Source organism: Copidosoma floridanum, unplaced genomic scaffold (assembly GCF_036245765.1).
Source record: "Copidosoma floridanum isolate Cflo_tuat_1 unplaced genomic scaffold, Cflo_Japanese_pri ptg000009l, whole genome shotgun sequence".
Classification (NCBI taxonomy): domain Eukaryota; kingdom Metazoa; phylum Arthropoda; class Insecta; order Hymenoptera; family Encyrtidae; genus Copidosoma; species Copidosoma floridanum.
The window spans coordinates 1,607,141-1,622,851 of record NW_028321886.1 but is presented as its reverse complement, the minus strand read 5'-3'; the positions used below and the strand labels follow the sequence as shown (position 1 = coordinate 1,622,851).

Genomic DNA, 15,711 nt, shown 5'->3' with positions numbered 1-15,711 from the left:
GTATCAATGATTCGTGAATCATATATAAACATCTTATACATGAATAGGAAAATACTGTTTAAGGTACAGGAAAATTTACAGGGAAATCTGCCATCGCCTCATACTTATATATATATATATGGTACGTCAACATCGAGTCACAGCTGCAGCTGAAAAATAGTATTTTTACGCATAAACGAAAAATTTACACATTTGATGCTGGTTGCTTAATAAATTATAATCTGTTCAATTCGTTGTGTGGATAGTAAAATTCGACACTTAAAATTAATCCTAATTTGCTAGATTACTTGTATAATTGAAAGTATACAAAATGTATAGCGCAATAGGCATTTCGGAATGCAGTTATGTACATGCTATTAAAATATGACTACTACGCCATCACAAAAATCACATAAAATTAATTATGATAAAATTTTATGATAAATTTATCCAAGAATTAAAGTTAATCCTTTTTAAATGATGTTTGTGATTCATTTACGGAGCATTGAATAATATTTGAAAAATCGTATGGTTGATAATTGTTTTGGTATTGAAAATTTTGTCTTGATAGACTCAGGGTCATTAAATAATCATTGACTCTCGAATTGTTTTCACTAACCTATTAGTGTATCTCGATTTCATCGTAATATCTGAATCTAGGCTTACTTTTCAATGAGCTCACATTCAAAGGAGTTAATTAAAGTGAAAAATATTTTCACTTTTCTACGGAAAATTCTTAAAATATAAAAAATGGGTAAATGAAATATTAAGCACAAGATAATTTGACTAATAGTCATTTACCGATTTAACCTCACACGTACATAGTGAATACCTCATTCTTCATCACTATCATCGATGTATAACCGTATTCCTTTGATGTATTTTTAATGGTAGTACATGGAAAATTGGATTTTCCGCGCCACCATAGACAGGAGAAAGCTATTTCTCATATGAGTATTCCTAAAAATACTTTTACTCATTAAAAGTCAATGTATACTAAGAAATCCACAAACAATATCCTGTTTTTGTCCCAAATTTTCAAATAAAATGTTATTTTTTACGCCTACCATGAAGATGGGGTTAATTTTTTAATGGAGGTGATACCGTTTTTCCGTGGTCTATACGTAATTATTATATCGATGGATAAAATGTGTACAAATGTATTTTTTGCACGTAAATCACTGAAATCTGTGTTCATGATTTGAAATAGGGAAGAAAAACGGGATAGTTCCTCATGTGCATTTTTCCATTATAATTTTCAGGACACGTGGCCCCAGACGATCGAAAAGTTCTGCGACTACGGAGTACCCGTGCTGGTGACCTCGTACACGGAGATGGAGTTGCCGCACGACTTGGTGCGCATTCGCGAGTACCGTAATTTAAAAATCGAGTTGGAGCCTAGGAGGAACCCATTCGCCTCGCAAAAACCGGAACGCAACTTTGTCAGTGACGATGTGACTCCTCTCATCTACAAGAACTACTTCTTTAGCCTAATCAGGGGAGTCCCTGGAAACGAGCACACGAGTGCCGATTCGAACTGATTTTACTATTTTAAGTCTGGTATAAATGTGGGTTGTTCTCGAATTAAAATACGTTATAAAATATAAAAAATACGTTATAAATATGTGTATAGACCTACTCTACACGCAATATGACGTTGGCCTTTTTAGCATTTATATCAGTCCAAACTTATATCAAAATATGTGCATATGTCTAGACAAATTTTTTGCCATTCAAAGAGAAACGCCATTATTTCATAGGCTTTATGATGCTTTATTTTTAATGTTTTGTTAGAAATATGGTATGATTATTAAAAAATATTAGTCAGTAAGGTTATTCAGTATCTTATCATTTACTTAATTTTACTAGTAATTGTTTCATAAGTAATATTGTTAGATGACTGGAGACAGCTAGAAATTTTTTAAGTTTAATAAAATATGCTTAGTTTCAAAATGTATTTGTTATTGGGAAGTATAAATTATTTATACTCAAGAAATGTTTGGTTAAATATCAAGGTAGTGAACAAATAAAAAACGTGTATATTTGTTTGAAATATAACTTTATTTACAAATTATGTATAATTATTTTTGGAATGTATCTGCTTTTCAGAAAAGCTGAAAGCCTAACAAGTTTGCTATATTAAAAAAATTGACTCTCGATTGTATCAATGATTCGTGAATCATATATAAACATCTTATACATGAATAGGAAAATACTGTTTAAGGTACAGGAAAATTTACAGGGAAATCTGCCATCGCCTCATACTTATATATATATATATATTTATATATATGGTACGTCAACATCGAGTCACAGCTGCAGCTGAAAAATAGTATTTTTACGCATAAACGAAAAATTTACACATTTGATGCTGGTTGCTTAATAAATTATAATCTGTTTAATTCGTTGTGTGGATAGTAAAATTCGACACTTAAAATTAATCCTAATTTGCTAGATTACTTGTATAATTGAAAGTATACAAAATGTATAGCGCAATAGGCATTTCGGAATGCAGTTATGTACATGCTATTAAAATATGACTACTACGCCATCACAAAAATCACATAAAATTAATTATGATAAAATTTTATGATAAATTTATCCAAGAATTAAAGTTAATCCTTTTTAAATGATGTTTGTGATTCATTTACGGAGCATTGAATAATATTTGAGAAATCGTATGGTTGATAATTGTTTTGGTATTGAAAATTTTGTCTTCATAGACTCAGGGTCATTAAATAATCATTGACTCTCGAATTGTTTTCACTAACCTATTAGTGTATCTCGATTTCATCGTAATATCTGAATCTAGGCTTACTTTTCAATGAGCTCACATTCAAAGGAGTTAATTAAAGTGAAAAATATTTTCACTTTTCTACGGAAAATTCTTAAAATATAAAAAATGGGTAAATGAAATATTAAGCACAAGATAATTTGACTAATAGTCATTTACCGATTTAACCTCACACGTACATAGTGAATACCTCATTCTTCATCACTATCATCGATGTATAACCGTATTCCTTTGATGTATTTTTAATGGTAGTACATGGAAAATTGGATTTTCCGCGCCACCATAGACAGGAGAAAGCTATTTCTCATATGAGTATTCCTAAAAATACTTTTACTCATTAAAAGTCAATGTATACTAAAAAATCCACAAACAATATCCTGTTTTTGTCCCAAATTTTCAAATAAAATGTTATTTTTTACGCCTACCATGAAGATGGGGTTAATTTTTTAATGGAGGTGATACCGTTTTTCCGTGGTCTATACGTAATTATTATATCGATGGATAAAATGTGTACAAATGTATTTTTTGCACGTAAATCACTGAAATCTGTGTTCATGATTTGAAATAGGGAAGAAAAACGGGATAGTTCCTCATGTGCATTTTTCCATTATAATTTTCAGGACACGTGGCCCCAGACGATCGAAAAGTTCTGCGACTACGGAGTACCCGTGCTGGTGACCTCGTACACGGAGATGGAGTTGCCGCACGACTTGGTGCGCATTCGCGAGTACCGTAATTTAAAAATCGAGTTGGAGCCTAGGAGGAACCCATTCGCCTCGCAAAAACCGGAACGCAACTTTGTCAGTGACGATGTGACTCCTCTCATCTACAAGAACTACTTCTTTAGCCTAATCAGGGGAGTCCCTGGAAACGAGCACACGAGTGCCGATTCGAACTGATTTTACTATTTTAAGTCTGGTATAAATGTGGGTTGTTCTCGAATTAAAATACGTTATAAAATATAAAAAATACGTTATAAATATGTGTATAGACCTACTCTACACGCAATATGACGTTGGCCTTTTTAGCATTTATATCAGTCCAAACTTATATCAAAATATGTGCATATGTCTAGACAAATTTTTTGCCATTCAAAGAGAAACGCCATTATTTCATAGGCTTTATGATGCTTTATTTTTAATGTTTTGTTAGAAATATGGTATGATTATTAAAAAATATTAGTCAGTAAGGTTATTCAGTATCTTATCATTTACTTAATTTTACTAGTAATTGTTTCATAAGTAATATTGTTAGATGACTGGAGACAGCTAGAAATTTTTTAAGTTTAATAAAATATGCTTAGTTTCAAAATGTATTTGTTATTGGGAAGTATAAATCATTTATACTCAAGAAATGTTTGGTTAAATATCAAGGTAGTGAACAAATAAAAAACGTGTATATTTGTTTAAAATACAACTTTATTTACAAATTATGTATAATTATTTTTGGAATGTATCTGCTTTTCAGAAAAGCTGAAAGCCTAACAAGTTTGCTATATTAAAAAAATTGACTCTCGATTGTATCAATGATTCGTGAATCATATATAAACATCTTATACATGAATAGGAAAATACTGTTTAAGGTACAGGAAAATTTACAGGGAAATCTGCCATCGCCTCATACTTATATATATATATATATATATATATATATATATATATATATATATATGGTACGTCAACATCGAGTCACAGCTGCAGCTGAAAAATAGTATTTTTACGCATAAACGAAAAATTTACACATTTGATGCTGGTTGCTTAATAAATTATAATCTGTTTAATTCGTTGTGTGGATAGTAAAATTCGACACTTGAAATTAATCCTAATTTGCTAGATTACTTGTATAATTGAAAGTATACAAAATGTATAGCGCAATAGGCATTTAGGAATGCAGTTATGTACATGCTATTAAAATATGACTACTACGCCATCACAAAAATCACATAAAGTTAATTAAAATGACTAACATTTTAGAAATACGACGTACAAGACGAATAATACGCATTCGTGATTTTTCGTGATAGTTTACAACAAATTGGCTAAAATATTAAACTTTGTCATTATCTTACAATGAAAACTTTCTAAAGAATAACCACTTTCATGATGAAGGATGCTTTACAAAAAAAAGTTGTCTTGCTGTATGAAATTTCATTCAGAAAAAAATATGTGATAGCGGTTTCTTAAATGCACGACAAAAAGGAATCATCAAACTAAAACTTATTACAACATACGCTGACGCTACAAGTGTTACATTTTGAGCAGATAATCTTAAAAATAATCCTCCCAAGCATTTTTTTAATTTTACACTTTTCTGGTGACAATTTGAGTATTCGTGACGAAATCTACGAACAACTTGATATGGTACACATATAGTAGATAAATCTGGTACAACAACAGTATCCAAAAAATTCACGGACACAACGGCACAGGCATGACTGTTCACTCATCTCTCTCTTTCTCTCTCTCGCAGACAAGACGCATACTACATAAAATAAAATTCCTAACAAACGATTTACTATACACAATACCACAACCCCGCGCAGCACTACAGGGAGTAGTATCTAGGACGCAGAGACACTCTTATTAAATATATCTCATGATGTGACTTATAATAAGCGCGAGTATCAGGAAAGTCGGCACAAGGGCCGAGGCTGAACTGGTTCCGTATTTTTTGGTGTCGTAGTAGTAGCGTACGTACGACTGATCGCAGTGAGATGGCCAGTCCTTGAAACAGGCCGCGTAAGCCACCACGTGAGCTATGTAGTTCTGTTCAAAAGTACTGCGGAACAGGTGGGAATACGGTCCTGCGTGGAGTGAACAAAATAATTATTATAAATCACGTATGAATTACTATGAAAAAAAAAAAAAAAATAATAAAAATAAATAAATCTATACTCACCAATAGCGTAGACCCCGACGTCTTCACCACCGTGGGTCTCGTCCTTGAGGTACCTGGCGGCAAAGTGCCTGTAGTACGGATTCGTTTTCTTAGTCTCGTCTTCCTCGAGGTTCCTCCAGGTTTGGTTGACAAAGGTCTCGTTGATGCGATGGTAATAGTATCCCGGCCCATTGGCATAGCTGAGCGTCTCGAAGGTCTGCGGGTCTTCGTTAGCCGTGGTCAAGCCGAGGATGTTGTTGCCCCGTTTGGGGTAGCCGTTCATCGTGAAGGCGTGCGAGTGATCGGCCGTCACGATGATCAGGGTCTCGTCGATGTCGACGCTATGCGCGGCTGCCGTCACCGCATCGTCGAGCTCCATGACCTCGTGCAGGGCCAGCTGAGCGTAGTTTTGGTGGTGAGCGAGGTCGATTTTTCCACCTTCGACCTGTTGACCGATAAAACATTTCTTCCTTTTATTGTCAATTATTGCTTTAATTTTATTCCATATCCAATGGCTTTTACGGGTATTATATCTTTTTGCGACATTCATTTTCTTGAATTTAATCAGTGTTATATTGTATTTACTCCCTTAGTCGGAGGAAGTGGATATTTTATCAGTATCACTTATTTATGATAATTTTTATCGTTCAAGGAGACAAAATGCTCTTGTACTATAACCCAGAGTATAATGTTTTTAACATAAAAATATGTACTTTTTTAAATCTTCAAATTTTTGTTTGGTTACTGTTATTTTTGGGCACGTAATGTACGAAAGTCGAACAATAAGACAAAGTTATTTACTAAATTTGAGCTGAAGCCACGTATGCCAATCACTTGACAAGTAGTCTATTAACGTGCCTACATACAGGAACGGACGTAGTGGGTCCCATTTTGATCATTATCCTATTAATTCCAAAATTTGTTTTACACCAAAAATAGACGATCAACGTGCATGGTCATTTTTTTTGCTGTGATAAAAACATAATTAACTCAAATGGAGCAGTTGTGTACAAAAAAATTACTATGGTCATAGCTCGTTGAATCGAGCTTCTAGCGATTTATTTTTGCAGTTACGGGGGGCTATTTTTAACGTTAATAAAAGTCTGCTGAGCTATAAAGCGGATGATAATGGTATCTAAATCACTGTTACCACTTGGATTTTACGCTCATTGAACGCACGACTGACCTGATGGGACGACAAATATATATTGAGGATGTGCGTATATAACGCGATTTCTAAATGTAATCGTAACAATTTACAACAGAGTTTTGGGTGGATTGGTCGTTATTAACTATTGTTGTTGTTGTTGTTTTTTTTTTTTTTTTTTTTTCATCATCCATGCGATAAATTAATTAATAACAATTCAGACTATTGGACTGATAATTTCGATTTGACGAAGTAATAATTTTTTAAATTTAAAACACCAGTTTTAAACACAATGACACTATTTATGACAAGTATAGCTTCTAAAATTGAATCACCATCGCCAAAAACCAGCAAAAAATGAAAGAAAAAAAAAAAAAAAAAAAAAATCTAAATGAAACCCATCCTAGAAGCAAATAGATGAAAGTCGTGATTTGACTCGTGGTGATGCCCACACACGCGAACAAAATCATGCATTAGGTACACGTCGCACGCTGGTGATTAATAAATTATGGGAAGTCGGGGTTGGCATTAGCCGACAGCGTCGGGTCTAGCGTTACGCTGCAGTGATCTAGTGCTGACCTTGTCGCGCACTCAAGCTCGTGTCGCTCTTATAAATTTGCGATACTCTTTCGTTTGCAAATCGAGACTTTTCGTGTTTCGAAAACGAGTGAGTTGAAAATTTTTGCTTTAAATCCTAAATGCAGAATTTTCAAAATTTGATGTTTAAACAGGAACTGCGTAGAAAAGTAATTTTACGACCATTCATTCATTGAATCCTTCACGTGTAATATTCTCAGCCAATTACATGAGGGGCTCGATTAATTATTCGAAGAATTTGTAGTTTGTTGCTATACTCCCAAGATCGCGAGTATGATGATGCACTCGCATCTAGAGATAACTTAACCATTGATCGAAAAATTGAATAAAACGTTATAATAAACTTATGCCGGATTATTCACGGAAAATCTAACGAAACCTATACATAACACGCGATGACTTCTATATCCCAGGGTATTCGTTAAATGAAAAAAGATAAACTAATATTACACGGAAACATTATATTACGTAATTATCGAACTCTTCGCTTCTTCGATGCGTTTACGAGTATTTAATCACATGCAAGTGGACATACTGCACGATATTTCGAACTGCGTGTCATCAGTCGTGTGATTATATGGATATTCAAAAATTGGAAAAGAGACGTGATAATTGTCAACGATGGTTTAAAAGTCCTTGTACGTTCAAACAAAACGTACATATTTATTAACGTAAGAAATTTCACTAATCGTCAATAGAAAAATGCCAAATAAAGGTAATACTCGATCAAATATTTTTTAACATATACTTATACGGTTGTCAGTCACTTTTTAATATTTCACTTAAAGGCCATTCAATAAAATTGTCTCCAATAAAAGTGTTACGCAAAATTCGTGTAATTTTAATGGATGACACAACGGTTCTGCGTTAAAATTTCCTGATTTCAAAATTGTGCCGAAAATTGTTGGGTCATTGTCTACATTTTTTTTTGTCCTATAGTCTATTCAACGAATTTCTAACCATACAAAAATTAGTTCGAAATTCGAATAAAAAAAAAAAATGACGTACTAGGAGGAAGAAGCCGTTCCTGTTTTTTCGCAACATTTTGATGGCCTGGACCGTCATGTTGGCTAATGTGGGAACCGAGTCGTTTTTGACTGCCGCGTACGGCAAGTGGCTATCGGCAAAGATGCCCATGAGTTTGTCGGTGGCGGTTACGTTGACAGACAGCAGTTCCTGAGTCGTGGTCACGATCTTAGCTTTAGGATTGGCCTCCAGCCAAGTTCTGTCCAGCTGCCGGCCGTCCTGACGATGGCAACCGTCACTGTCGAACGGCGCGCTCTTCAACCTCATGCCCATCGCACCAGCCCCTCCACCCATTATTACCTGAATAATCGAAAATTTTGTGAGCATTGGAGAACTGCTTTTTTTTTCTTGTTCTGCATTATTAATTTTTACTGTTATTTTTTTTTTATTTTGCAATGTAAATACGATTCTGAGAAATGGAGTAAAAAGTTTTGAGTCAGTTTCAAAAAGTCCATGTTATGTAAAAGGGATACCTTTAAAAAAACATAGTCAAGTATAAAAAAAGCTCAATAATTAACCTGAACATTTTATAGGCCTACTGCAGAGAAATATTACAAAAAAAATAAAAGTTTGTTCATAAAAAAAATAAGAAAAAGGCGTTCAAGTGACAATATTTTTTGAAAAAATTTTTTTAAGACAATTTTTAGGTAAGTAGGCCAAATTTTAAAAAATTAAAAGTTTTTAAAAATAAAATTATACTGTCTCATGGAGCAGTATTTTTAGAATTGTTTTATGGAACCAGAATGTCGATAATATATTTTAAAAATTACAGTTAAGATATTGATAAAAATTAAATCCATATTATTATGTTTTTGGAGACATCACGTATAAATGACCGAAGAAAAATTTCTCGTCAAGGTAAATTTTTTGGTAAGAAATATTAAAAACTTATGTCTCGCGTGTTTGTCGGTATCTGCTATCTTATTTTTGACTGCTGTTTAACGTGTCAGAGAAAAAAAAAAAAAAAAAAAAAAAAAAAAAAAAAAATAGTAAACGAGCATTTATAAAACAAGCGACTCCAACGCTAGTAAAAACACACGATCGGGCCTTTTACAATACAACCAAATTGCGCGAACGGTCAATAATCAACACAAACAATAATGATCATTTTAAGGCCGTGGCCACACCGTAGCCCTGAACCTCTTCCGGGCAACTTGACCCATTATATCCTTCGACGTGCGATGCTTATTTATAAGACACGTAGAATCGATTTTGATGTTAACACTTGACGCGTAAGTATTATTTTCCACTTGAGTCTCGTTGTTTTTTTTCTTGATTCCAGAATCCTTAGATTTAATTTTACCGGTCGTGTATAAAAGTACACTATCATTTGCTCAATCGGTATTTATAACTCATGACAGACATTATTTTGGATTTTTTTCCGCAATGAGACGCAAGAAGTTCAACAAACAAAAGGCGGTTCAGCAATAATACAAACATATTTGAAAATGAACAACAAAACACTCGTTTCTTCACATCAGTGAATTTTTTCCTCTTCATGATGGCACAATAAAACGAAATAAAAAAAAAAAAAAAAAAAAAAGAAACAAAAAGAAGACGCAGTGCTGCTCGGAAAACTAGTTCACCGTGCACGTGTATTTAGATACGATTAAAATTTTCTCGAGGCAGAACATGAGCACGTGCAAATGCAAATTAAAAAAAAAAAAAAAAGATTAAAGTACAAGAAAGTATGGAGCTGGTCGCTGAACTGCTCACCTTGAACTTGTTTCCGGGTGCGTCCTCGACCAGCTGGCGAGCTATATCCTTGATACAGATGTCTCGATACCGGCTTGGTATTTGACTGTCGCATTCCCAGTCTCGGTTGTTCGTGTGGGCGTACAGGGCACCTGGGGTTGCGTGCGTGACTCGTGTCGTTGTCACGAAGCCTGGAAAATTTTTTCATGGGCTGTTTTCTTTTTCACTGATTTTTTTTTTTTTAACATTTTTAGTTTTCGGTGTTTGGGTGGCAGAAAATAACAACCAAATTTTTGTTGTTCGCTAAAAAGAATTTTTGATTTTTTTTTGGCTGATCCATTTTTTTTTTTATTTGATCTGGTTAATAATTTCAATACACCAACTAATTTTTCATCAATTTGACGATTTTCATTATCTTGATATCCACAGGGAAAGCACATTTAATATATTTATTTAATAAATATATCTCAAACAACGTTAACAAATATGCAATCAAAAATATTTAGAAAGAACGTATGATTTTTAAAAAATTGTAAAGAACATGATTATTTATTTTTGTGTAACATTTTTGGAGTGCAATAATTAATACTCATTTTTTGAGATACTTTTAATTGTGTTTATGAAAATAAAATTTGCCAAAAAATGATAAAATGGTGAGTTTTTAAAATGGAAACCAAAAATTTTACTTTATTTTACTATTATTTTGTCCCAAAATTAATATAATAGGTAATAATCTAGCACCCTAAATTGGCTAGTTCAAATAAAAACTTTGTTTCACCCGAGATTGTACTTCTGTTTAATTATTATCTACAATAAAATATTTTATGGATTTATTATAACAATCACGGTGTGCTTTTCTTGGAAAAGTTCATTTAAACGATCACAGTATTTTTTAAAACCATTATATTACTTTTTATTTTTACTCGTCTCCTCGTATCCAATTTAACATTCTGCTATTAACTGATAGTTAAAAAATAAAAATAGATTTTATGCATACGGAAGAACATTAAAATCATATTTTATTCATAATATTTGTTGCAATGAAAGTACACGAAAAGTCCTCGGATTGTATTTTTTTCAAGGTGTACGAATAAAAGCTGAGTTTTTTCGCACTTTTTTTATAGTATCTGCCTCGATCTGCCAATCATGGAGGAAGTCGTAACGGTGCAATACATCGACAATACACAGACATGAGAGACATTGCCATTTGTATAATTACGCGGAAAAAAGATCGAATAGTCTAATTTACATAATAATCATGTTGAAGTAGCACCTTTTTCGTGTTAACGTTATTCAGTACCCACCCGCTGGATGTATCAGTGAATAGAATAATTGCTCGATTAGTTTTGTTATGGACAGTTGTTTCACTAATCACGTTGAAATTTTACGGCCTCAAAAAAAGTTTTTTTTGTACATTTCAAAATTTTCAATTTCAGTGGCAGCTCAATCACTCTACGCCGAGAGTTATGTAACAAGTATTTCAATTCATCCTTGCTTATTGCAAGAGGAAATAATTATTACTTTGACTGTTCATTAAAAATTGAAACTTATGATCGTCACGTGTCTTCCCGTGTATTTCCTCCTCTGAGAGCAATTTATTTATATATTTAAAAAATGTTTTATAGTATAATATTTTAGTATATTATATATCATATGGAAAAAAAATTATTCTTGTACATTGAAGTATTATGTAATGTGCAAGGCAAATAATTCTTTTTTAGGTAATTACGTAAAAAGGAGCTATTTTAAATTTAAATTTTGAATTTTCTAATTTACCTTAAATTTAAATTAGGACTTAATACGCACGTGACTGCTTTTAATAATTAAAGTTTAAAAATATTACCAGTATCTTATACATTTTAGTTTGATTATTCTCAATTATTAATCTGCTTAAAGAGCCACTAGATATAAAAATTACAGATGGAAAAAATCAGTGGCTTCGTCTGAAATGAAAGTCAGAAGAACTGGATGTCATTTATAAAAGCGGGATGAATTTTATACCAAATTAAACATATAATGGTGAACGATTATATTTTGATTTAGGGAAATGAGATAAGTTGAAAAAAATCATTCATTTAAATTTTGCATCTAATTTGATAAGCCCATCAAAATACACTGATTGTATTGTCAGCCGTGGGAATAATAAACGTTAAATTAGCTTATCGAGTGAATAAAAAAAAAAAAGTCTAGTGAGTGAAAGCGCTCACGAGAGCCTATCGCAGTCAGGGTCGCGTTCGTGATCTCCCTATGGTTTTATAAACGATACACGCGCTAGTGATCGCTTTTTCCTCGCCTATGTAACTTTACCAAGGCTCTATGCACAATACGCAATTATACGCGCTACTGATTGATCGTCCAGTTCGTCAATAATTATTTATCGTAGTAACGATTTGCAAATGATTTTTAAAAATACAAAAATTTGTAAAGACAATTTTTGTGTAATCTCAATTTTTGGTGAACAACGTGCATTGTGAAGTTATATTCATTGGGCATATACAAGCAACGAGGTCACTATGTGGGTATTATAGACTCAGTTATAATCAAGTAAGGTTTTTTTTTTTTTTTTTTTTTACAGTATTCCTAAAAAAATCTTGCCAAGGATATGATTTTTCTCTCGCTCGGAAGGTTCGCCTCGAAAAACATTCCTATAGCCATTCGAGTGGAGAGAGATCGTTTTCTCGATCTGCATCGCCGAACCAGCAGATAAACGCTCCTCGTCTGTCAATCGAAGGATTGCGTAGACAATTGGACGCTCGATAAAAATCGGTACTATTATTATTATTATTGTTATTTTTTTCTTTCACCCTACAAATAACTCCCAAAAAGTTAAAATGTTCCATTAAAAAGTAACAACATAACTAATTGATTGTGCCCAAATCACTGTGGCCGTATATGTGTGGTTGTAATGTTACGTAATCATCAAAACTCGTGACGTAGCACTTTTTCGAGTGGCCCTTGAAACGCACGTTCATGTAAAAAAAATCACGTGCCAATAATGGCAAAAGGTTTTTGTTTTTGCCACAGCAAACTTGTACGTCCGACGCGCTGGTGAACCGATTTCCCGAGACCCCCTCGCCGACGCCGGCGCGACGAAAGATATACCCGAAGTGTCGCTTATCGCTTCTCTTTCGAGTGTCAATGGTCTAATTTACGTTTAAAAGCCAAGCGACGATGCCTTTTACTGGGCGCGATAAGCGTGCGACACACAATCGAGTCTTCGCCGAAAATCGTTTTCCTCGTCAATAAAAATACCCAAGTGAGCACAAAGGCCCCCTCGACGACGTCATCTCGAGAACGTGGCATAGCCTCGTGGCACAGCCGAAACAAACAGGATCGTAAAAAGAAAATCCCAAAGAGCGGTGGGCGCGTAGCGCATTCCCCGGGCCGCTTACCTCGACAAATTAGTGCCCAAATTACCTGTGTCCATACCGCTCTCCTGGGCCCAACTGGCTATGGTTGTTAGGTAGCTCTCCTCGTTGACCTTTTTGTCGCAAACGTTGTACTTGGCCCCGTGATTGAGGCCGAGCATGCGATATTGGGCCTTGACTCCCGAAAATATGGCCGTGGCCGTACCCGCCGAGTCCGGCACTTGTTTGTCCACGTTGTAAGTCTACACGGGAAATCGTTAAATCGTTTATTTGGATTTTTTTTTTTTTTTTTTTTTCTCTGTCGACTCCAACACGCTCGTCGATGCTCACTTTCGAGAATCCGGTGCTGGGGAATTGCTCGAAAAAGAGCTTGTACTCCTCGCCGGATTTGCCCTTTCGCTGGCCCTTGAATATCCGACCGGAGGTGACCGTCGACGGGCCCATGCCGTCGCCGATGAAGATTATCACGTTCCTCGCGCGCTTCACGTTGTTCTGCATCGTCAGGACCCGACGGAGATTTTCCTGTCCCGACTTCATCCAGTAGGACGTGTCTGCGGATCACATTGGTTTTTTTTTTTTTTTTTTTTTTTTTTCACGCCACGCGCCTTTGCTTCGGTGCCTTGTTTGCACGTGCACCAACATCAATCTTATCTAATGGGCTCTTGACACAAGTTTCACCGGGGATAAGCCAAAAATTTTACGAGCTTTCTTTACGCGTGTCACGAATCGGTATCTTTTTGTTTGGTTCTTTCTTCTTCTTTTATTTAGCAAACCGATCACCGCTCGGATGGACGAAACTTGGCAATGGATCATCCGAGCGAGCAAAAGAAACGATGGAAAAAAAAAACACTAACCTTCGATTTGTACGTGCGGTGGTGTTTCGGGCGGAGCCCAGGGGCTAGCCGCCACGATAGCGTCCAGCACCAGGATGATCACGAGGGCGCCAACTACGGGAGCTCCGAGCGTCGACTTCATGGCTCGTTATCCAGAGGCTTGGTACAACGCGGGTGTAGTGCAGGCTCCCGTGGATTACTGGTGCATCAGCCGGAGGTGTCCTCGGGCGCACGTGCGATTGTTGCTCGCGCCAGATGAAACTGGTTGCGATGGGTATACTGTGGAGAAGAGACGACGCGGACGTTGGTACATGATATATAAGACTACGGTTTTTATGAATTTTCTGGAAAAAAAAAAAAAAAAAAACCTTTGCTTTTTCATACCCCGGGCAAAATAATGCGTGTATACGATCACCGTTCAGTTCCGTTTGGCTCTTACTTTTATCCTTCCTCGGAAGTTACGTAAAGTGTGTGTGTGTCTTTGGTTTCCTGCGCGTCTAGTCCACTGAGGTCGAGTCGATCATACTAAATATACACGCGCGCATGGGACACTTGGGCAATTTGCGTGTACGAGCTCTGGGTTTCATTTTTTTTTTTTTTTTTTTTTTCTTAACCACTCGAATATTGTTTCGGTGAGTCGGTGTTATATGACGAGGGTGGGTGTGAACTGTACTTACGGGGACACACCGAGGGGATAAGTAACGGCACGTGTCTGTTTTCTTTTATTTATTGATACGCGACGGTGCGCCCACACACACGATTCGCAAAGACGGAACTGTGCACATGCGACAAATGTTGCGCAACAATTATGGTCTCTTTGGTCGACTTTCGCAATTATCCAGTTAACGTGACGTCCGATCGGTGTAGTTTTGATACCGTGCGGCTGGCTTTTCGCGCAAAATTAATAAAGATAGCGAAGGCACGCTTTATCACGTGATTTATTTTATTTTATTTTTTTTTCGAGATGTTTTAATGATGTACGCGTGTATTCGCATTCATTGTTAACGTGTCGGTGGTATTGTTTGGTGTATACAATGAAAGAGTGTTGCTTGAATTAAAGTGCGGGATTTTTGAGAGTTGATAAACGTGATTTGTAAAATAAAAAAAAAAATTTTTTATTCATGTTGCAAGTAAAATTAATCGTACCTTGGACTGATAACAATGATAAATAAATAATCTTGTTTCACAAAAAAAAAAAAAAAATAATAAAAACGGTAAATAAATCGTGACGTGCTAAATTTTATTGTGCTTATAAACTGAAATAATGTTTGTTACAGTGCGACAAACTATTTTTTTTTTTTCTTCTTTACGAAAATCTCATTTAAATCTTGCAAGACCTAAACAATAAAGAAAACCTTTTTTTAATTGTTATTACATTATTACAGTAAAATAATT

The 15,711-nt window shown here is 35.0% G+C and overlaps 1 protein-coding gene across 1 annotated transcript; it reads right to left on the bottom strand.

The window, feature by feature from the left end:
* Positions 1-4,536: 4,536 nt before the first annotated feature.
* LOC106645738 (alkaline phosphatase 4-like) lies at positions 4,537-14,563 on the bottom strand. The gene is made up of 7 exons (XM_014361658.2): positions 14,338-14,563; positions 13,814-14,034; positions 13,533-13,725; positions 10,137-10,306; positions 8,403-8,720; positions 5,672-6,095; positions 4,537-5,576 (listed from the first exon to the last, which is right to left on the bottom strand). The coding sequence occupies exons 1-7, from the start codon at positions 14,456-14,458 to the stop codon at positions 5,356-5,358; spliced, it is 1,668 nt and encodes a 555-aa protein (XP_014217144.2). The 5' UTR covers positions 14,459-14,563; the 3' UTR covers positions 4,537-5,355.
* Positions 14,564-15,711: the final 1,148 nt, after the last annotated feature.

Coding starts and splice junctions, on each gene's coding strand:
- LOC106645738 (XM_014361658.2), bottom strand. CDS start 14,458: ATGAAGTCGACGCTCGGAGCTCCCGTAGTTGGCGCCCTCGTGATCATC. Junction 10,307..13,532: donor GGAGAGCGGTATGGACACAG/GTAATTTGGGCA, acceptor AAAATTTTCCAG/GCTTCGTGACAACGACACGA. Junction 5,577..5,671: donor CGTCGGGGTCTACGCTATTG/GTGAGTATAGAT, acceptor CACTCCACGCAG/GACCGTATTCCCACCTGTTC.